The 22,548-nt window shown below is 36.8% G+C and overlaps 1 protein-coding gene across 2 annotated transcripts in view; it reads left to right on the top strand.

Annotated features, from left to right (window-relative positions):
* Window positions 1–22,548, top strand: part of LMBRD1 (LMBR1 domain containing 1) — an 88,342-nt gene that overhangs the window by 42,727 nt on the left and 23,067 nt on the right. For both annotated transcript variants that reach the window (XM_075498148.1, XM_075498147.1), the window contains 6 exons: window positions 7,172–7,297; window positions 9,833–9,985; window positions 17,237–17,301; window positions 18,075–18,177; window positions 19,355–19,459; window positions 20,723–20,872. In XM_075498148.1, coding sequence (XP_075354263.1) covers window positions 7,172–7,297; window positions 9,833–9,985; window positions 17,237–17,301; window positions 18,075–18,177; window positions 19,355–19,459; window positions 20,723–20,872 — 702 coding nt within the window. The remainder of the gene's footprint in view (window positions 1–7,171; window positions 7,298–9,832; window positions 9,986–17,236; window positions 17,302–18,074; window positions 18,178–19,354; window positions 19,460–20,722; window positions 20,873–22,548) is intronic.

Genomic DNA, 22,548 nt, shown 5'->3' with positions numbered 1-22,548 from the left:
ATACTGTAGTGATGAATGTTAGAGAAATGGATAAACAAGTACTCAATGCACTGTTCAAGTTATGTACAACAGATCGTGCAAGAAATGCCATACTGAACATAGCAGTTCAGTTTGGTCAGTCTATTCCATGCTTTGAGATTTTTTTTACAGCAATGTTATTAAAAAATTTATGTGCTCTTATAGCAACTGAAGATTGGGTACTAAAACTTCCCATGAAAGAACTGAGATTTTACTAGTTAACACATTGAATGATTTTTCCAAGCTGTATGGCATGAGCTTTTCAAAAAACAAAAACCAAAACAAAAAAACCAAAGCCAACTGTCCATGAGATGGTCTACCATCTTCAGATGCATTTAGGAGGCTTTGTCCTTTACTCTTCACAACTTAGGGAGGATGTGTGAACCTTTGTCAGTGTTTGCCATGCTTAGTGGTGGTCTGGAAACAAGGTTCTTGAATTCCAGTTTTTATCTTTAGAATGGTAGCATGTGTAGAGAGCCAAAGATAGAGACAGATTTCTTTAACGTGAGAAAGCAGATGACTGACTTGTAGGCTCAGATCACTTTTGAAGAAAACTCTGCAGTCTAGGTGCACAGAGAAGAAGGTACAGTTTCAAGAAAGGTAGAGTCCTAGTTCCTCTTACACAAGCTCAGAAGTATTGCCTGTATTGGTAGGACATAGAAAAGTGCACCACATTTGAGACTACTTAATTGGACTAGCTTACCTGCTCTGTCAGAAGCAATGCTGATAAGGGTGCATTGTATCCATATGAAATAGCATTCAGTATAGGCAACTGAACTATATCAATTGCTATGAGGGATAAAAGGTATCATAATGTGACTTCCCTCATGCTTAACATAACTTAAATAAAAAGCTAATTAGGCTATGAATACAGAAAGTCCCATCTATACAAAAGTATTCTTGAAAATTTTTTTTGTGGGACACTTATATTGAAACAAACTAACTTGTATTTGACTTCTATTTCTTTAAAGCACTGCATATCCTAAACTAGAGTTTAGCTGTTGAGTAGATGCATTTTTGATCACAGTCTAGCTGGTAGAATTGAACAGTTTGTCTTTCGTAGTCATACTTTCAGGTGAAGTCTTGAAACAAGCTGTTGTAGGAAAATAGGAGTTTGAATATTTGTATATTTAAAGTTGTGAGCATTTCTTCGTATGCCTTTTATACAGTGATATAATAGTTCTCCATCTTTTTTTATTTGGCTGTTTCATGTGACTTCACTAGAGGGCAGTGCTATGCAAGAAATGTTTGTCAGTTAATTTCTTCACTTTTTGCACAAGATTATATATACACCTTTTAAAATATCTCAGTGATAGTACTTAAAAGCCACATCTGCTTGATATATGGACCTCTAAAAATAAATGGAATGGGGAGTCTTTCTGCTATGCTACACAAGTACTTTCTGATAATTTCTTGAAGTCACAAGTTTAATTCTTCAATATCTTTAACCAGAAAAAGTTGGTAAACTACCTTCAGTTACAGTGCATGTTGTGTACCAAACTGATCAGAAACAACTTGCCTGTTCTGTTTGATCTCTGACAAGGAGAGATTATCCTGTTCGGGCCACAAGTTAATCATTAGACCTTATCTTATTAGCTGAACATAGCAGATGTAGAAAGTGAAACATAATCAACTTCTAGTTAAACTATAATGCCTGATGGCTTCAGGCTTTCTGCAGGAGGTGGTCAAAGTTAGTTTTAACTCATTGAACTCTTTCCTAAACGCATTTGCTATATTAATTTCAATGTGGGGTTTTTTTTCTGTGCTCCTCATGACTGATCTGTGTGTTTGTGGCTGATCTGGTGGATTATTAGGTGTTCCCACCTTAATACACCCTTTTCAGTGGAACTCTTCGGTAGCTTGTGCAATTTAAAGATGTTAAGCTAGCGGTTATAGTTCACAGTGGAAAACCTCTCTGTATCTTTTTAATACTCAAGGGCTTATCCCTGATGTAGTTGCTTGCTGCAACTTCTGTAAAACGTGATTTTACAACTTGTCTCACAACTTGTCTTACAAACTTCACTTGTTTTCTATCTTCTGCTTATGAGTGACTATTAACATGCCAGGCAACTAATAAGAAAGACTATTCCCTTATCTAGCCATGGACTATGTGAGTTTGGCAAGTCTAAAGTGTTGTAAGATGCTGAGTCTGCAAGAGACCAAAGGATCAGAACAGCAACTCTTCCTTCTAAATCTTAACTGTGGAATGGCAGAAGAATAGCTGGATCTGCTGCAGACAGGATGGGAAGGAAAGGGACACAGGGGAAGTGAAGATTAAGCAAACTGGAAGCAATGCTTGTGTAATCTCTACTGAGGTATTTCAGTGCTCTGTCTGGAGCACAGAATATATTTGTGTTCAACAGCATGCTTAGAGAACAGCTAGAGTATGCTGCTTACTGTTCTTCAATCCCTACTGATACTGCATAAATAGTATTGAACTAATTGTTGCTGTCATGTGAATTACAGGCTCCTGCTTTACTGATGACAGATTTCTTTGCAAATTCCTGTCTCAGGCCTAGCTACCACTTCTGTGAAAAACAAATAAGGAAGAAGTCTTAAGAGTTTTGTTTAGACTGTTCTTTTTATAGGATAGGTAAGCTGGGTTTTCTGTTGCTTTGCTTAAGTTGTTCTGTTTTTTTCTCTTCTCCATTAGAGTAGAAGGTCATCTATGAAGTATAAATATGAATTTCATCCATCCAGAGATTATCTCTATTGTCTGTGGGCAGACTCTCAAATTGGAATGAGATAGCTGCTCATGGATGATGCCTTTAACTTGTACTTACTAGGTAGTAAGCTCTCAGGGTTTGGCTTTCCAGCCCTTAAGCTAAATGATAGGGGGTGATCTCTTATATTGATCACTTGTGGGGATTCAGGAGGGGAATGTGCTCTAAAATAAGTTGTTTTAACTATAAATTTAAATTTAATTTTTTCTACTGTAAAATGGGGTTTCAGTGAAGCTGATCAGGCGTTCAGTAACAGCAGAGATAGCAGCCTGAGACTTTAAAGACCTAACCTTGCAGTGTGTATTATCAGATACCAGCCTGAACAGTTAGTGTTTAGTGCTAGATTCAGTTCATTTTGAAGAACTTATGTGGAAAAAACAGCCATGTATGCTGTAATTGCTTATTACACTTGGATGACTGTTGTTACTCTTCAGGGCAGTGCTTCTTCTCTGACTTAACACTTCTAGGCAAAGGTTATCTAAAAATAAGTCCTGGAAACTGTTGTTTCAGTGGTGTAAGTATGTCAAGACTTAATTACTTTTATCAAAATTCATGTATATAAACTATCTTGTCTTAACTACTTTAAAGGCTCTTCTGATGTGTTTTTATTCATACTCCAAACTTTGATCCAACAAGTTGTTTCAGGACTGAGCCCTCCCTGGCTTTAGTCTACAGCTTTGGTTTTCTTGTGCTATCTTTGATACATTGCTTGCTTTTTGCGTTGCAGATGCCCAACGTAATAGTTCATGAATAACTGAACACTAGCACTAACTTAGGGGATTAAAACTTTGTTCAGGGCAGCCTTGAACTTCTACGTCAGCCTGAAGGGAAATGCAGCCCTGAAACTGAGCTAATACAGTTTCTGTTCAGACCTGTGATACATCATGTCAGATGACTCATCTTTCTGTCCATCATTTTGTATATTGATGTCTTGAAGGACCTATGTGGCTTTTTCCCCTACTGATGATGGGAGGCTTACTTGGATAATCATCTTGCTATTAGCATCTTTTGTATTCAGGGAAGGAACTTAGACTGCCTTTATCCCTAGAGCAAGCTTGATGTTCAAGTATGAAATTCACATCTGCAAAAACAGCAAAACAATGCATCACTTTAAGAGTTGCGGTTTGCTTTGTAGAAGCTTAGATTTAGAAGATTTAGAACTCTGAATTTTATTCCTTAACTATTTCTGTTGAGTAAATACTTGATATCTGTTAGTTGATGGTAGCTGTTTGAAGAACAGGTGGAAGCCTCTGCTTAATGGTGAAATCAAATTGCTTCTAAGCTTAGGTTTGTAAAATTGTGTAGGCCTACTGTCATAGCAATCTCTCATTGTTATATGTGTTTCTACATACTGAATGTCTTTGGCTCTGGCTGGAAATGTTTTCGGTTCCACAGAGGGGCCTTGGTTAGATTGCAGCCTGCGTTCTAGTTATGAAATAGAATGGTGTTTATACTTTCACGTAAATTCTGGAGTTATGCTACTAGCAGCCAGACCTGAGTGAGCTTTTCAGGGTCAATATGGGCCCAACACTATTCAGTCTTCATAAATGATCTGGATGATGGGGCTGAGTATTGTCAAACTTGATGATTATATAATATCAAACTAGGAGAAGTAGATTCAACAGAATGAGGAGCCACCATAGAGACATTGACAAGTGGGAAGATTGAGCCAACAAGAATGGCATCAGGTTTAGCAGATGTTAAGGCCTTCTCTTGGAATAGATTAATTCCAAGCAACAGTTCATGCTCGGGTCTGACTGGCTGGGGGATGGCTCTGCTGAAAAGGACCTGGAAGTCCTAGGGGACAGCAAGCTGAGCATGAGCCAGCAATGTGCCCTGTAGCAGAAAGGCAAACAGTATCCTGGGCTTGCATCAGCAAGAGCATAGCCAGTAGATTAAGGGACGTGATTATTCCACTGTACTTGGCCCTTCCAAAGCCACACCTGGGAATACTGTGTCTAGTTTTGGTCCCCTAGTTTAAGAAACTAGAAGACTGTAGAGGCTCCAGTAGAGGCTTGTGAAAATGATTAGAGAGTCGGAGAATGCAACCTATAAAGAAAGGTTGAAGGAATTCTTTCTTCAGCCTACAGAAGAGGAGGATTGGGGGAGACTGCTTTTTAGCTCCTGTAAATAGCAAAGCAGCTTAATGCTTTCAAAGGAGATACTCCAAAGGAAGAACTGAGCTACATTTATGGACAGAGTTGTAAAGTTCAGCTCAAGTTCAATTCTTTTCCTTACCTAAAATACTTAATCTTGTAGGTAGGCCTTTCTGTGGTTATATAGTTGTGTTCAAAACAGAACTCCTAGAATGTCTTGGAAAACATGAAATTTCGTTGCCATCACTAGCCTGTGATAAGAGATGACTTTCCCTAGTATAGCTTTTACAGCAAAAAGCTCTAACATAGGGACTGAAATTGCCAGTTACCTTTTGGCTAAAAAAAAAAAGGAGTTAAACTTTACTTGGAACAGTCTGTAAACAGTGCTGCAAATACTTTTTTTAGCTGTATTTTTGGGTGACAAATGAGGCTGTCAGCTGTGAAGTCCTGAAATGCTGAGCAGATAGCTAATAGCCTGCCTGATTCTGTAGGAGTCTATAGTAAGACCAATTGTAATACTTTATAGCTACCCAGAAAAAGTCATGTAGTGCAAGTTGTCAAAGATCTGGCTGAATGTGTTCTTTGCTAATATATATTTCAAGAAATATTTGAAGGAGACTACTTTTCTCCTACACTTACTTAAATGCTCTGAAGTGATTTAACAGGTACCACTGTTTCCTTGGGTTTGAAGTCTGTTGAGACATGCATGCTGTCTGCTTGTTGAACTTAACTGACACTGTTCCAACAATTTACTGGTAATTGTCACTCTGAACATAAGAAGCCTAATTCCACTGTAAGTGAACAAGGCTGTCAGGCTGCTGAACTTCTGTTTCATGCTTTCATAGCCTAATACTTGGAGGAATGTTTCTTGAAATCATGGGATATTGTTGCTTGCAGAGTGAAACTGAAGTTTGGGATCAGTGTTGGGTATTTATATTGAAATGGTTATTAATTTAAATACCTAATGTGGTTTTGAGCTACAATAATAGTAAATAAGACCCCTTTGTTAAACAGGCTTAGAATTGGGTGTTGGTAGCAGGGTATACAGCTTGTTGAAAAATACACCAAAAAAAATGGACAGTGTCTTGCTTTGAGTACAATGCATTAGACATGAGTATGTCTAAGTAGGTTCTTAAGCAGGTCAAAACAAGTCTTGTGTACAGAAAGCTCATGTGATCTGACAGCATGTATGGTGACATTTATAACCCACTAGCATTTGTGTTAAATCTATTCTCAGTATGAAAGGTAAAGCTGTGCTTGAAGGAAGGAGTGGTATTCCTGTGAAAATCTAGAACACTGCTCATTTCTGAAGTAAGGAAATATTCAGATATCAAGCACTCTTAACAGATGTAGTTTTTTGTTATTGTGATTAAGAGAAAGAAGAGAAAAACCTTCCTGCTGAGCTCTGCACGAAGAACAACCTATCACCAACAGCCTCCCACCCACAATAAAACAAATAAAAAGCCTATGGCTAATGTCTCTAAACTGCTTGGAGAAACTTCTGACTTTGGCCTAGATCTACAAGACTCATAGGGTAGCAGAGAGGAAATAGTGGCATTTTCTTCTTGTTTACCTTGCCTCAAATATCTGTTGTTTCTTATGTTAGTGGAAAGCTTACAGACTTTGCACTGAAAAAATCTGGGCATAGTGTTGATGTAGAAGCTGGCAAACATTTTGAATAGTATAGTATTTATAACTAGGAGTAAATGCCAACAAAATTTATGAATGTGAATGGGTATCTAAGCAGTCTTGGAATGTAACTGAGTTTAGGGGTTCAGCTGGCTTCTGCTGTGTCTTTTTACTGCAGAATTTCTTTTTAGTAAATCAGGTGCTTTCTACATAATTTCATTTTAAAAGTAAGTTGAAGACTACTGGCTACAAAGAAATTGTATATACTTTGCTTATAAAACTACTTAAGTTCAATACCTAGAAATTCCTCTATTACACAATGTTTTGATTATGATCTAAAGTGGAAAAGTTAAGGTTTTGGGAAGCTAAATGATTTGACAAAAAAAACCCAACCCAGCCCCAAGGGCTAGCTTGATAAATTGTCAGTGGGCTATGCTTATATGAAGTCTTAACACATGCTGTTGTCTCAGCGATCGTGAGACACTTAAGTACTGTTGAAATAATGTGGGATGCTGGAATCTGTGTGGCATGTTTGTTATGTTTTGCTCAAAAAAAGGAAAAGAACTGTTTGCCTTAGAGTCTGTAGAAAGAGGGTGGGGGGGAAAAAAACAGCAGTGTTACCTTATAGTTACAACATACAGCAACTTTATCAGATTAAAATGTATGGCAGAAAATTTGAGTATGTTTGTTTCCTTTTTACTTTAGGCTTATGGTATGTCAGCTTTGCCTCTAAACTTGATTAAGGGAACAACCAGTGCGGCTTATGAACGTTTAGAGAACACTGAAGATATTGAAGAAGTGGAGCAACATTTATTAAGAATTAAATCAAAGGTATGGTCTTCACTGTTCTCACTTTCTTAATGAATTTTTTTTCTTGCTTGCTTACTAGTTTGTGGTCATGCTGTAGGGATTGTTTTGTTCCAGAAAGAATAGTAAGTCAGAAGTGACTAGCTTTCATTTGAGTTATTTGGAAACAAATGTGGTCACTTGTGTAGTAGTGATCAGGTTTTCTTTATCAGTCCTGCAGCAGTAGTTATTTCTGTCTAGCTAATAATGGTGCTGATGAGCTTAACTTGAACTTCTCCAGTCCTGCTTGGATATATGGAAGAGATACTTTGTAGAAGCTAAAAATATTAACCTCAGTCTGCTACCAGATATGGCATCCAATTTGTTGATACTTACTCAATGTAGTTATCAACACTGGATACTTGCCACATGGAGCTGTCATGAGTTAGATTCATCAAACTATTAATCATCTTTATGAATAAATAACAGCCCCAGATATTCTTGCTTCCCAGTTAATGTACCTTGCTGTTATAAATCACTTCTTTATGAAAAGCATACATATGGAAATCTCTGTTCTGAATCCTAAACATCCCTAGGATGTTAACACCATTTGTAAACCATGATGGCTTTGCAGCTCACTGAAATGCTGTGCCTAATGTAAGCAGGACGCTTTTAACAACCTAAGTGCAAGCCAAAGGATGATGAGATTTCTCCTTTACATACAAGATGCTAGGGATAATCTCCCACCCTTTTCCCAACCTATTTCAGATAATGGTTTGACCAGTGTTTTCACAGCCCTGAGCGGGGGGGAAGGGACTCTAAGACGTATCGCTTTCATCCTGGCAGTCCATCTGTGCTGTTGTGTGCTCTGTGATAGTAGACCTCAGTAGTGTTGAAACAGTTCCAACAGTCTTCCCGTGATATTTGGCTATCTCTACACAGTGTGGGCACCTTCAGTGTTCTAGAAATCTTGTTGCATAATGAAACCTAAAAAGTAGTCTCCCCCAGTTTAAATGGTAAAGTTTTGGTTTTGTACAGAGTACTACTACAACAAAGGCATCTGTATTACTGAAATCAATATGAGAAAAATGAGAAACCCCTGAAAAATGAAGCATTACTTATTACAGAAGACTATGTTAGATTAGAGAGTTTGTAAGCAACTGATCTTGTTTGATCTAGCTAACAAATAGGATCAAAAAGTAGAAAGTCTTTAAGTTATGTCTATATTTCAATGTGACAATTAGTATAAACTAATTTTCCTTGGTTTATGGATTATGGTCAGGATTCTGCCTCAGTCTAATTGAAATCTTAGTTATTCAGTTACATTTGCATGAAGTCGTGAAGGAAATGAGTGTTACTGAGAGTAATATACAGTGAAAACTAGAAGTATGAAAGAATGCTACTTAATCTAATGAAAAGATTCAGTATGTAGTATGATCTTCTGCTGTTAGTACACCTGGTAGCTTTATTTCATTAGTCTTAAATAATCAAAGCTTGGATTTGCAGCTTGGGAGCTTGGACTGTTTTCAAAAACTCTTTTTCAAGTCACTGAGGTGCTATAGAGGGTATGGAGAATGTCTGCCTGTTAAGAGTACACTGTGACCTCAGATTTAAGTGTTACATGTGCCTAGGATGTGGTCTTAGTCTTGTAATCTTTTTGAGAAATTTATCTAAAATAGGTTAACTTTCACTTCACTGGCTACGAAGTGTTTCACTATTTGCAGGAAGGCTTTTAAATAAGAGGAAAAAAATGGAATAGGGTATTTCAAAATTTAAAAATATATAGTATGAGATGTACTAAAACTATAAATCTTTTTTTACATAATGATCGGTTTGTTATACAGTAGCATCAATGTTAGAAACAATTTTGGTTCAGCTACCTAATGGCTATTTTGTTGCTTTTGCTTATTAGCGTGTAACTGAGATTTAAGGATGTGCTACTCAATTCACAACAGAGTGCAGTGGTGCCTGCTCAGTATTTAGAGGCTCAGAATTAAAGTACATTCTTAAAACATAATCATCAAACAAACAATTATCTGGTACACTCAAGTAATTCTTGGGGTAATGGTGCCTCTTGTTTGAATTTATGTAAGGTTAATTTTTGGAACAGCAAGTCATCTTGCTCTTGCAAGTACAAGAAACATAGCTGAGTATCTGTAGTGGAATGCTGGAAAGAAAATACAGATGACAAGCTTAATATATTGGCTTAGTCATGGAATTTGATTGGAAGGGACCTTGAAGTCATCAGGTTCAACCCTCTACACAAAGCAAGGATCCCTTTCAGGTTAGATCAGGTTATTCAGATCACATCTGGGCATTTTAAGCATTTCTTGCCATGGAGACTGTCCACCCTGTTAAAATTTTTGAACATCCTCATTGTGAAGTGTTCTCTACCACCTAATAGGAATTCCCCTTGTTGCAGCTTGACTCTTGCACTTCATCCTATTGCTGTGCATAGAAACAGTGTGAATTAAATACCACAAAGTTGTTAGAGTTGTTGTAACTCACTTAAACTAGATGTCAAGTCTATTTTCTTGATTCAATGTCCCTTCATTTCTTGCACTATTTTTTGGTAACCAGTGCAGAGATGGTCGGCCTCTGTCATCAAGGGATAGACGGACTGTACGACAACTAGAAGAGAGACTAAGGACACTTCGAAGAAGAGAGAGGCATCTGGAGTCTATTGAGAAAAGCTGGTGGACAAAGTTCTGTGAAGCTATCAGACCTCTAAAGGTAAAACTTTTTCTTACTTTTTGAGACTTAAATTGGAATAACTTCTAGCTTTCTTCTTCCCATATAAATCAGGTCAAGTTTATCAATTACCATCCTGAATATCAACTGCTTGGTTTTTTAATTACTATTATACCACACAATGACAGCTCTATAGCAAGCTCTGAGCTCTTGGAAAACCTCTTACTTTGCCTTGATTTTGCATTGTACTTTGTACACTTGTACATTGTACAGTCATTGCAAGTACTTTGCATTACTTGCAATGATTAAGATTGAAAAGGAGCAACTCCTAGCTGATCTACTATAGTGCCAATCTACTATAGTGCCACTGCCATAGAAAATCTGAGTATCTTATCTTTTTTCAGGCATGTGAAAATGGGAAGAAGAGAAGGAAGAATTCTATAGTTGTCAAGTAGCTTAGGCTAATCTAAATTACATGTAGCCAGCAGAAGTGAGAGATACTCTGAGAATATATGCATTTGGAATGAGCATCTTGCCAGTAATTACTTGATCAATAGTAAGCTAGCTGCATAGAACTTATGTCTTGATACTTAACCAGTGCAAAGGAGACTGTTACTGGGGCAAAGCTTTGATCTTGGTCTCTTTTTGATCTTAGGACTTTGATTTTAGTAGATACCTGGTTTTAAAAAAACAGTACTTTCATGGAACAGTATTGCTGTATAAAGTATTTTTTGCCAGCTAGATGTAGGAAGAAATTTTAGCATTACTTTAAACTGTAGGTTGCACTTTTGACAAGCCGGAGGGGGGGGGCTATAAGCAATTTCCTCTAACGTCGTTGCTACTGTTAATGCTGAGTACCAATGGAAATGGGCTGAAATTGCAGTTGAACAAAAGCTTTCAGTGTGAAATTTTTAGTGGAGTTATCTTTCTATGATACATTAGAAATCTAGACTTAGCCCTTTCATTTAAAGGACAAATATCCCTAACTATTCACTTTAACAGTTTGGGTGCTTCCTTTGATTCAAAATAGCTTGTGTAGTTTCTTTAACTCTTCACATTAACCTGAAATTTGAGAATTGCATTGGCCATATCTATTGTCTGTAGGACTTTAATAGTTCATTGTGTTCTCATGTGATAGTGTACAATATCATTAGTTACTTAAAGATTATCGCTTATGGTCAGGATGGTATTCCAGTGTCTCTCTGTTCTTGTGGTTTGAATGCTGTTTATTCTCTCGGTAACTGTCAACTCTTGACTTAAGAATCGCAGACTAAAGGGGAGTTGCAGGTGGATAACTTCCTGACAGATTTTCACTCTATTTCACCCTATTTTCATAGGATTGTGCTATGAAGCATGTTACAAAACTTGCTTACTTTGACTTTTCCTTGAGCTGTCCTGTGAAGGTGATAATATCCATAACTTCTTAACTGTTACAGGACTGTGTTACTGTTACTTTTAATAGCATTTGAGTTGTCTTTGCACATATATAACTTGTCAGTCGTTCAATTAGTGGCTTTCATGAAAACAAGTAAATCTTTTAATATCCATATATAATACTTGTGATCAATGTAGAAGTGCAGAAAATATCTTGGAGCTTTGCTTATTGCTTTACAACACTTATATCTTTAGTGCAACTTGTATATTATTGTTCAAGACTGGCCATTTCTCAGACTTCAAGAGAAATTCCATTTGTTGTGAGGCAAGTACTAGATATGGAGAACGCTATTTCTGCTTTGTTTTTGGGATGGTCAGGTTTATGGGAGTTGCAGACTCTTACTGGCACTGATACAACAGAATAACATGTTAAGGAATAGCACTTAGCCTTGGAGGTCTTTTACAGTGTTAACTTAGTGTCTACATTCAGACTTCTGTAATCATATTGTCTTTGCCTAGTGTCCTCCTATATTCTTGCTTTAATTGTTTTGTTACTGCAAAATATCTATTAGCATGTGATTTGTTATTAAACAAAGCCAAAACTCTTTTCTCTGAAGAGTAAGCTTCTTTGACATAGAGTAAAGTAAATGTTGAGAACAACTGTTTTACTCAAAGCTAAATCAAACTCAAAGATGAAGCTGTTAATTTCAAGCTGTCAGGTAATGTCAAACTACTCTAATTTCTTTCTACAAAATGTAGCCTTTCCTGTAGATAGCAAATCTACTGCTTCTCCTTTCTTTATTATGGTTTCTCATACTTTCATCTGATACTCTCAGCAGCAAGAGAAATGTTGTGTCCTGTAGGGATAGGTATAAAAACTGTTCAGGGGAAAAAAAACTCCAGAGCACATAGTTATGTTTGTTCAATATATGAACAAGACTATAGGTTGTGAAACATGGAAATCTACTGAACAGTGGTAAGTTGGGAGTATGGCATCAGGCTTTCATGGGATACTTCAAAACAGTTGTGAAACTGTTTGGTCAGTATATTCTTGGTCAGTATAACTGTTCAATAATGTGCTGCCAGTTTTCTTTACTCTTGTTAATGGATACCAGCCCTGAGAAGATGAGTGCCCTTTTAAATTTTTGTGTTGCTTCAGTGTTGGTTCAAAGTCATGGAATAGCTGTCCTAAGCAGATTCACAGTTTTTTTTGTTCCTACATGAGTACCACTGTAGGAAACAATTGGGTACATGAGTATCTCTTAGCTTTTTGGAGGGGTGAGTATTAACAATTTTTGGAAGTTAATTTTGAGGCTTTTTAAAGAAGTACTACCTAAGTTTGTGGATCATGTGGTCATTCCTGCTCAGAATAAATTAAGTCCTAAATTCCATTATTATCTTAGTAACACCTTGGAATTATCCATAGATGAAACAACTTAGCTTGACTGAGATCTGGGAGCAGGGATAGGACACAAAGAGCTCTCTAACTCAAACAAGGATGATGCAAGGGTCAGGGGAACGTTTAGGAAGTTGAAGGGAGGTACCAGGGAAAATGATGTAAGCAGAACATGAATATTGTCAGAAAAAACTTACCAGCTTGTGACTTGATTGTGTGCGGTAGCAGTGGAAGAATGCACTAATCCATTGAATATTTCTAAATTATTTGGCCTGACTTAATAAACTGAAATGCAATTCAACTTTCCACTATGACCCAGAAGTAGCATGCTTCCATTTTTACTATTGAGAAATGCCTATATTTACATTTGTCTTGGTTTTTGCTTAGCTGCGCTTAGCCATGTCTTTTAATCCCATATGTTCAAATGTAAAACAAGGCTTTAAGTAAATTAGTTCTTAACTGTCTTCTGCTTTAGCTGCTTCCTTACTTGCCTGTGTAGAGGCTTTCTGTTAAGATGCTAAAGGAACTCACTTCAGGCAGCAGTGTAAATTGTATTGGTAGGTATTATTTCAACTCCTTGTTTTTATAGTATCTGCAGTCTTGCATAAAAACATGGTTCACTGTTTTTTTTGGCAGCTCCTTGTATGTATACTGGCTTGTACAACAGATTGTAGATTAGAAAACCCAAGCAGACACTTAGGGGTGATCAAAGTGGTGTAAGTGCAAGGCAGCAGCTCTAAAACCTGTTCTATAGCAAATGATTGAGTACAGGTGGGTATGGGGTCTGTGTCTTGTAGCTGAGGGATATGAGGAAGTGGCCTGGCAATGGAGCAGTTCAAACTGATTGTAGTGGAGGAGATAACATAGCTTGATGTATAGTTGCATCGAGGTACTGCTTTCAAAAGGACTAGGAAATAAGATTGTCTTGCATTGAAAGTTAGACTTCTCTTAATATAGATCAAGGGTTGCTTTCTTTTTTGTGTGTGTAATGACCTTACTAAATTCCTCTGTGTGTTGTTTGGCTGAAACCCAGGCTTTTCGTTTTCACCTGTTGTAGCACTAAAAGCTTTTCAGCATCAGTTGATAAATAGTCCTGCTATGAGAAGAAGAGGTTTTGATTAAGTGCTGTCCTTTGTCCTTTGAAGTTGAACATGTACTCATGTTTTCAGGGGCTTGGATTCCTTCTCATTTACGCTGTGACACAAAGCAAAATTATTTTGTGAATTTTCATGGCTAAGTGTACCTAGAATCTTTGAAGCTATTCTAGTTGGTTTAAAGCTAGTAAACAGCAGTACAGTAGTGTCCCAGTAAGATTGTGGATGACAGATTTGTCCTTTGCTATAGATGACAAGTAAAAAGCAACAGTGAGTGTATAGCTCTTGCTGCAGTGTTTTTCTAGCCTATCTTAAGCTTTATGCAGGGGGGGAAGGAAAGGAAGTACTTATTTTTTCCCTTACCCAGATACCAAATGATACCTAACTGGAAGCATGCTTTTAATTTTAAGTCAGGTTGATACTAGGGCTCAGCTGGACTGTGTAAGTTGCAAGCACTAGTCTGAGTGTTGGTATTCTCTTAATTGTTGGCCAAGTGCTGGTTAATAGACTAGAAATGAGGCGTTGATTGGTCTGTAATCAGTTGAGGTATGAGGAGAATCTAGGTAATAACACAAGGATCCCTTCTGTGGAAGGCCCAAGTCAACTGATGCTCTGAAATTGTGTAAATGTAGGTTGATGTTAATTGCAAATCATTTATGGTTCAGTAGTCTTAATAGCACTGTGGAAATACAGGATGAAGTAAGGTAGAATGAAGGTCTTTAATATTAGCCTTTTCAATCTCATATTTAATGGGACTGGAGTTGAGGTTAAAATGGGAAGAGGAGTGCTTTTTCAACCACTTATCTACTTCAAAGTGTTATGCACCACTTCAGAAGACATATTCCAGAGGAGATACAGATACTTGTCTACTGGCCATAGTTGGCAGAAGGTAATGAAGTAATGCAAGCTTCAGACTCTTGTTCTTAATTATTTGTAAACATCTATTTCCTGTATGGCTAATACCTAGTGGGAGTTTGCTGTGGAGAGGTAAAATCTTAGTACACTTAAATATGTGGAAATGTGCAAGTTAATACTTACCTTGATATTAGCATCTAAATCTATACCTAATAAGACCTACATAATTTGAGTTGTTTTATAAGCGATGTTCTAATACTGTGTTTGAGATTACAGATGGAAGCTTATCTTCAGAATTTAATGAACAATAATAGCATTGTAACTCTGAATATTGAGCAGCTGTAATAAGGTTCTTAACCTTTTCACGATGGCTGTGTGCCAAGTTTTAAGGTTAATAAAATAATTTAAACTGTGAAACTCCCTCATTCATGTGGAAGACATGCATTGTGTTCCTGCGTATAGAATTTGGATATAAGTCTGTCTAGGTTGTCTCAGGTCTAGCAATCTGAAAACATTATTGTTTTGGGAAGTTCAGCATGCTTATCTGACCATATTCTGTGACTAGGGTTTCTAGAAAAATGCAATGAACCTGTTGGAGCTGTAACTGAATGGGTTTGTTATCTGGGCTCACTTTTGTGCACCATCCCCTAACCCCCCCCAAAGAAAAGATTGTGAGGGAGAAAACCTGCTAAAGTGGAGAATGACTTCCTGAACTGGCTTGTAGCCCAGGAAAAAAATAGGAGGTGTTCTTGTTGAGGACAGCTTGGAGAACAACATCCCTGGCTCAAGTGCTGTATTTGGTAGGCATAATAAAAACACTTTCCTGTGTTTTAATTAAGATCTTAAGGAACAACCTTATTTCTCTGAATCTACTTTATTCAGACCATTCATTTATAGAAGAACTGAAAAAAATGAAGCCACCTTTGAAAGACAGTGGCTTCTTCCTCTAAGGGTAAAAATGAGAGGGGAACAGGGAAAACAGAATGTGCAGGTATCAGAATATTACTTTCACTTCTTTGAACTTACTGCTAAATTGCCTGAATTCTTCCTGTTTAAACTCAAACTTTTTGTACTTTGACTACATTCAGGGACTAAATCGTCTAGCTTTTTAAGCTTTTTGCTTATTTTAATCTAGCCCTTAAACCCTGAAAAATCTGAATGCACAAACCCAGCTTAACTGCTGATATGGTTGGTCTACAAAATCTTCATATACTCCTGGTAAACTTAGTTTAGTGTTTCATATGCCACCTTGGCTTAGCCAAGAAATTCTGTTCTTATTTTGTATGTCAGGCTGTTCTGTATTAGTGTGCAGAAGCTTACAAAAAAAGCCTGGTATAGCTGATTTTAAAAACAATAGCAGTATCTGATTTTAATTATAGTGGTCCTTAAAAATTTTTACCTGTACTTATCTATGCTTATGACTTGCTGGATAAATAACTGCAGCTCTTACACTTTTTTTGGTTTCAAATTCTTGAATAGGGTATGTACTCCAAAGGAAGATTGTGGGGCAAATGACTCCCCTAGTGCAGCTAAAGGGGTATGGAAGCTCTTCTAGGACCTTCTCTGGAAGAGAGGCCTTTATTGGGCAGTTGTGATGTGGTTGTAGTAATCTTACCTTATTTTAATTACTTGTGGATAGATAGTGTTTTAGAATAATAGTATTTAAGTAGCACTTACCTAGATTTCCTTGGAACTCAAGTATTTTTCCTACTACCTTGGTATTTATAAGCATCTTTTCTTTTTCTAGTCCATTCTCAAGTCTTCACATCACTTCAAAGTTAAATTTCTAGGTGACTTAAACCTTTGAGTCAAAATACTTTGTGAAGTTGATGATTTCTGTAACTTGAACCTTGAAAATTGCTTTGAAATACTCAATACTGATGAGTAACTGAGAGGACTTGCAGGCAGAAGCAAGAAAAAAGCAGACCTGGGATTTGGGCTTTGTTACTAGAGTTTTACATCACTCCCTCCAAGTGATTTGGTCACTGAGCATTTCTGAGTAGTGCCACAGAAGGGAGCTTTCACTTGGGAAAGGTGAGATGTTCCTTGTAAGCTGTGCACAGGTTGCCTCCTGTTGGAAGGTGAGCACAGAGGTGTGGTGACCAAGGGAAACAATTTCCCTTAATTAAACCCAAATGCATGTATATAGTTAAGGTTTTCCATATAATATAGCAAGTACAGGTTGTGTATTCTGTTAAATGCTGTGTTCATTTAATATAACATCTCATCTGTGTTCTTAATGACACTTTTAACATACAGGTAGACTTCCATATTGCACTATAGCATGATGTACTTCAACGCTTGATTCTGAGCTTAGTGTATCCACCAGGCGAAGAGGTGGTTCTCATCCTGGATGATCAACTTTTTAAATGCTTGACATAAACCCTGTTTAACAGAGTAAATATTTTGTTAGCATTGCTCTCAAGTATTTACCAAAAAGTTACTGTTTCAAGTGTGTTCGAGCTCTGAGGTGGTCCAAGATCATTAGTCCTTTATTGAAACTTAGACAAGTCTTCACTTTTTGTATCAACTGCAAGCACTTTCAGTTAAATTGTAATAAATATTTATTTCTAGATTGTGTGGGGAGTGTTTTTCATCATCGTGGCGCTGCTCTTCACTGTCTCTCTGTTCCTGTCAAAGTAAGTACATTTCATCATTTTTCTTAACCACTTAAACTACATAGTTTCTGCTCTAACACTAAAATCAGGGGTGGCTTGCTTCAAGAGTCAGCCCACTTCCCTTCTATGCTACATTTCTGTAACTAGAGCTGTGTTTCTCATTATAATAGTATATATTGAAACTGAGCAAAATGTGCTAGAACAGATTGAAAAAAGGACATGGTTCAGCTTGATTGACTGTATGCTGCTGAAAACAGTTCTGATTCAGTAGAGAAATTAAGCATATATGTTAAGGAAGTTTAATTCTGGCTACAGAAATATTCTGATTGCTTGAATAAATCTTAATGCATGTAGGTACTTCTTGGGCTGGGTAACAGGTGCTTAAATTATTGCAGTAAATGACATGTATAATCTATTCTGATGTGCATTACATTGTAGTTCTTTCATGGTGTTGAAAGCAATATAGCCAGCTGCAAATCTGGTGGATTTCAATGAAGATTGACACTAACCAGAGGTCTCAAATGTTGGCATTTTTAACTTTTCAGACTGGGCCAATAAGCTCTATGACCCAAACTAAGGAAAAACTAAAATGCCAAGGAGATGCAGAAATCAATATACCTTTTCATAGGACAAGTGCAATGAGTGTGGTAAAACAAAGCATGTGTCTATAGATATGAAAAAGCTGTCAGTGTCTGGGCTTAGTTCAGCTTTTTTTAGCTGCCCTTTTAAATTAAACTGAAGACAAAGTTCTGGGAGAACCATAGTACTTACCTAGTTTTTCTTAATTACTGCAGTTTGGACAAAGCTCTGCATTCGGCTGGCTTCGACTCGGGATTTATAATTTTAGGAACTAATCTGACCAATCCATTGAATATGCTGTTACCTGTTCTTCAAACAGTAAGTACAAAATTGGTGATATACATGTGTAAGGATGCTCCTTTCTGTTTTCTGGTAAGCTGTCAGAAGGCAAACTATACTTCCCCCCAGGTAATTCATTAAAACAAAATTGTCTAAATGTGTGTTCTGTAAAAGCAAGGCAACTTCCTTGTTAATCTTTTAGTTATTAGACACTGATATGAAAATCTTGGGTGGATGGAAGCCAGTTGCTGGAGGAAGGTGGTGCTTGAAACTAACTCTCATCTGATGAGAACATAGTGGCAATGAAGAATGACATCAGTTGTAGTTATCGTGCAGAATAAAAGCAACTTTCTCCCATGCCCTACTTATATTCTAGTTGCTTGTGTACTTGATAGGTTATCCCCCTTAAGTGAAGTAAATGCACTTTTTTGCTTTTTAATACATTTATTGCACCTTGAAAGATATATTACACTCTCTGCAGTTACATATGTTATAGTAATGCATTAGTCTTTGAAACAAACCCTACATAAGAACAAACATCTATTAACTTCAGTAGGGTTGGAAGGCAACAAGGCCACATACAAATCTGGCAATCAGTCATGGGTACGCTAAGAAAAATAAGCCTTAACGTAAGCTAGTGCTTTACTCTCCCCTAGTTGAGTTCTTTCCATATTCTTAGCATAATGGGTTGGCACAATGCATTGCTTCCCCATGGTTTCTAAAATTATTGAACACCTAAGCTTGCAGTTTACTGAGAAAAGTAATGTTTCAGCAGCACTATTATCTCAAGCTGTTATTAATGTAAATGTAAAAATCAAGTTTTTGTATGCAAATATGTTCAGAAATATTCACAAATAGAATGCCTATACAGTCCTAAAATGGTTGTTGCCACTGTGGACTTACTTTTAAATGTATTCTCAGAACAGAATTAAGTATTTCTTGGCCTAAAAATGTGTAACACTTAAAAATTAAGGCAAGTTTTAAATTAAGAAGAATGCTCAGTTGCTTTCCCAAACTAATTGTATAAGCTCTATTAGCAGCAAGCTGTATTAGCTCTATTTGGAGCCAGCTGTGTAAAACTTTTAAATGAAAGGACTCTTACTACCTCAGATGCTATAAGTAGTTTCTACTTATTTAGCTTTAAGTGGGGGAAGAGCTTGTTTTCTAGTTTGGATGTTTTCTTGTCTTTTTAACTGTATGTGTGTTTGTTTTTTAGGTGTTTCCACTTGATTATATTCTTATTACAACTATTGTTATGTATTTTATCTTCACTTCAATGGCAGGGATTCGAAATATGGGTATATGGTTCTTCTGGATAAGGGTAAATATGACTTACTGAGTATTATAAACTAAACTCTCAAGACATTTAACAAATATGTGATATTCAATATATTTGAAGTCATTATTTATGTACTGCTTCATAAATACTGGGTGTTGCAAATAGCATTCTATGTCTAATGAGTTTTAGAAGCCTATTGTACAATTTTCACTGCTTTTGAAAGGTGTTCCATTTTGCTAAGTTATCAGATAAACTGATGTTTTAGTCTAAGCAATACAGTCAGCTGACTGAAGTGTTTAATCAGTGGCACTTCAGCTTCTGACTTTTCTGAGTGAAAGCCATAGGATTCTGATATACTGGAAGTATTAGTGACTTTTATGATCAAAATCTGAAATGTGCATGCAGTCAGTTGTGCTTGACTTGCCTTTTAGGTGGCAAGCAAGTTTATCTAGCTTGATAAGAGATAAAACAGTACAGTAATGATATGGCATATCTAAGTAGGATGCAAATAATATATTACTGTATCAGAAAAAGCAATTTTGTATTCAACAGTATGCCATTCATGCCTATCATGCTTGGTTAAATATTTCCTTGCTTCTGTGCTTACTTTCCATTTAATACTGTCACCACTTCATGTGGTGACACCCCAAACTTGTGAACAGTGACCCTGAGTCCTTGCAGTGAGTTGTGAGTTTGGATGTTGGTTTTTTTTCTTCCATCATTTACCCCTCAGCTGCCAGCTTCTTTACTCTAATATGGTACTCGGGTTGAGCCTTTGGGGATTACAGAATAGAGTGGTATCTACAGGGTAACAAGGAGGGATTATATTGTTCCCCGCAGTGTAAAGTGGAAAAGATGCCACCATATGGCGTGCAAGTTTTCTCAGAGCCTGAGAATACTCTCTCCTCTGTTTCTAGATCTGATTAGAGGTGTAGTGATAGATGACACCTAACCTTGACTGAAGGACACAATATTCTTTGACAAACCAAGGCACAGTTTGTTATCAGTGATAGGCAACATCATTTAAATCTTGCTACTAAGTGCTGGTTTATAAATGTTCTGGGTAATTAATACAAGCAACAACTACTTTGGTTAAATAGCTGTGCTTTGAAATTTAGGTAAATACACCTGAAAACCTGCTTTGAGTCACTGGAATTAAGTTGCCAGAGGATAATTTTAGCAGCCTCCCACTTCTGTCATTAGAACTAAAGCTCTAAAGCTGTTACTTGAATTCAAGAGGATTTTAAATGTCTTCAGAAAAAAAAAAATTCATTATGTTAACATTTGTATGTTTTCTGTTTTTAGCTTTATAAAATCAGACGAGGAAAAACTCGACCTCAAGCCCTCTTGTTTCTCTGTATGATACTTCTATTGATAGTTCTTCATACAAGTTATATGATCTACAGTCTTGCCCCTCAGTATGTAATGTATGGAAGCCAAAAATACCTGGTACAGGTGAGATGTAATAATAGTTTTTTTTAAAAAAAAAAAAAAAGATCTTGCCTTCTGTATCACAAATGTACTGTTTACAGTGACTTTTAAAGCCAGGCCCATTTGCAGTTTTGAAGACTTTTGTAGCCAGGTTTTTTAACTACTAGTAGGTCTCTTGATATAATACACAAACGAGAAACTGGTTGTACTATATGTAACACAACTTAGTTCCTAGATCATCTTCAGACAGTGTAAAACTTTGAAAATTGCTTTACTACTCAGCTGGTAGCTTCCACTAGATTTTGTACTGGGTATGCTTAGGTTGTTGGGTGACTGCAATGAGGATTAGTTTTAGTGTGTAAGGCTGCCTGTAGACTGAAAGCAATTTTGTTGTTCTGCAGTTGATAGTTTTTATGTGCGTATTTTGTGAGAAATCAAAAAGATAACTTGGTACAGGAGAAGATAATCAGAATGAAGCTGAATATGTGCTGACTGATCACACTTCGGACACTTTGGACTGTCCAACTTCATGAAACTCATTGCAGTTCTTGTTCTATAAAATAATCTACAGAATTAAGTAGTTAGCATCAGTCTCTGCTTTTGTTATTGCACTTCTGTGCACTTCAAAGTTTTGCTTTTTAAATCTCATCTTCTGTACCTGAAGGCTTTAATTCTTGTATTTCATCTTAGTTTGAGTGGAGGCCTGTATATTTATGGGGAAGTTCAGAGTTACACATCATAAGCATCTTGAGGGGTTTTATGGACAGCTGTTTACCAAGATCTGGTATCCTACAGGGGTAGGCTTTGTTAGATCTGATCTTGCAAATGTAGACAACTAACCTGGTAATGAACTGGTTGCTCATGTTCAGGCACAATGAAGTCTAGATCTCTTGGTGTGCTGTTTGGGGTTCAAGTATAACTTTCACAAACAAAACAATTGCACTGGAGTGGTTGGGAGAAGGGACTTAAATGAGACTGAAGTAACTGGGTGCTACTTTGAGCATTTGGAATACTTCTGTTAGTTTTCCAGAAGGCTGTGCCTCTGGGAGGAGAACACATTGGTTTTTTTTTTTTTTTTTTTGAATCAATCACCCACCGACCTTCTTCAACTGAAAATATTTAGTAAAATGTGTAACTTATCACTGTCAATTCTTTCACTTTAAACAGAGTAGACAAAGAATACTTTGAGCAGAAGGATTAGGAGGAGAAATTGAAGTTGAAGCAGTGTTAAACATGCTAGAGAAGAGGAACCTGATCAACTTAAATGTGCTGCTTGGATGTGGTAGAATTATCACTGCAGGAAGTGAAGCATTCAATAAATGCTACTTTTCTGTTATCTTGACATCTAAATTGTGTCTGGTAATGGGAGGTTGGTCATCCTTACATCAGTTCAAGCACAATAACAGAATCACTGTAGGGGATTTGAATATTTGATACTTAGGAAGTTTAATGCATTTTTATTAGATTTTATGCTAGATATAACTAATACAAAATAAACATGCTTAGGCATCTATAAATTGACTCAACTTGTCAGAATTAGGGTAGTAGCAGCAAGAAACTAAGCTGAAAATCAGTTTAGGAAAGCAGTTTGCTTCTGTGGTGAGTTTACATAGAATTCCTGGCATGATTACTTACTGTGTATGTAGCCTAGAACATCATATAGCTATATCTGAATTAGTTATGAGCTTAAGTCCCTGCAA

Source organism: Mycteria americana, chromosome 3 (assembly GCF_035582795.1).
Source record: "Mycteria americana isolate JAX WOST 10 ecotype Jacksonville Zoo and Gardens chromosome 3, USCA_MyAme_1.0, whole genome shotgun sequence".
NCBI classification, from domain to species: Eukaryota; Metazoa; Chordata; class Aves; order Ciconiiformes; family Ciconiidae; genus Mycteria; species Mycteria americana.
The sequence above is the reverse complement of the archived record's forward strand: the minus strand, read 5'-3'. Positions and strand labels throughout refer to the sequence as shown.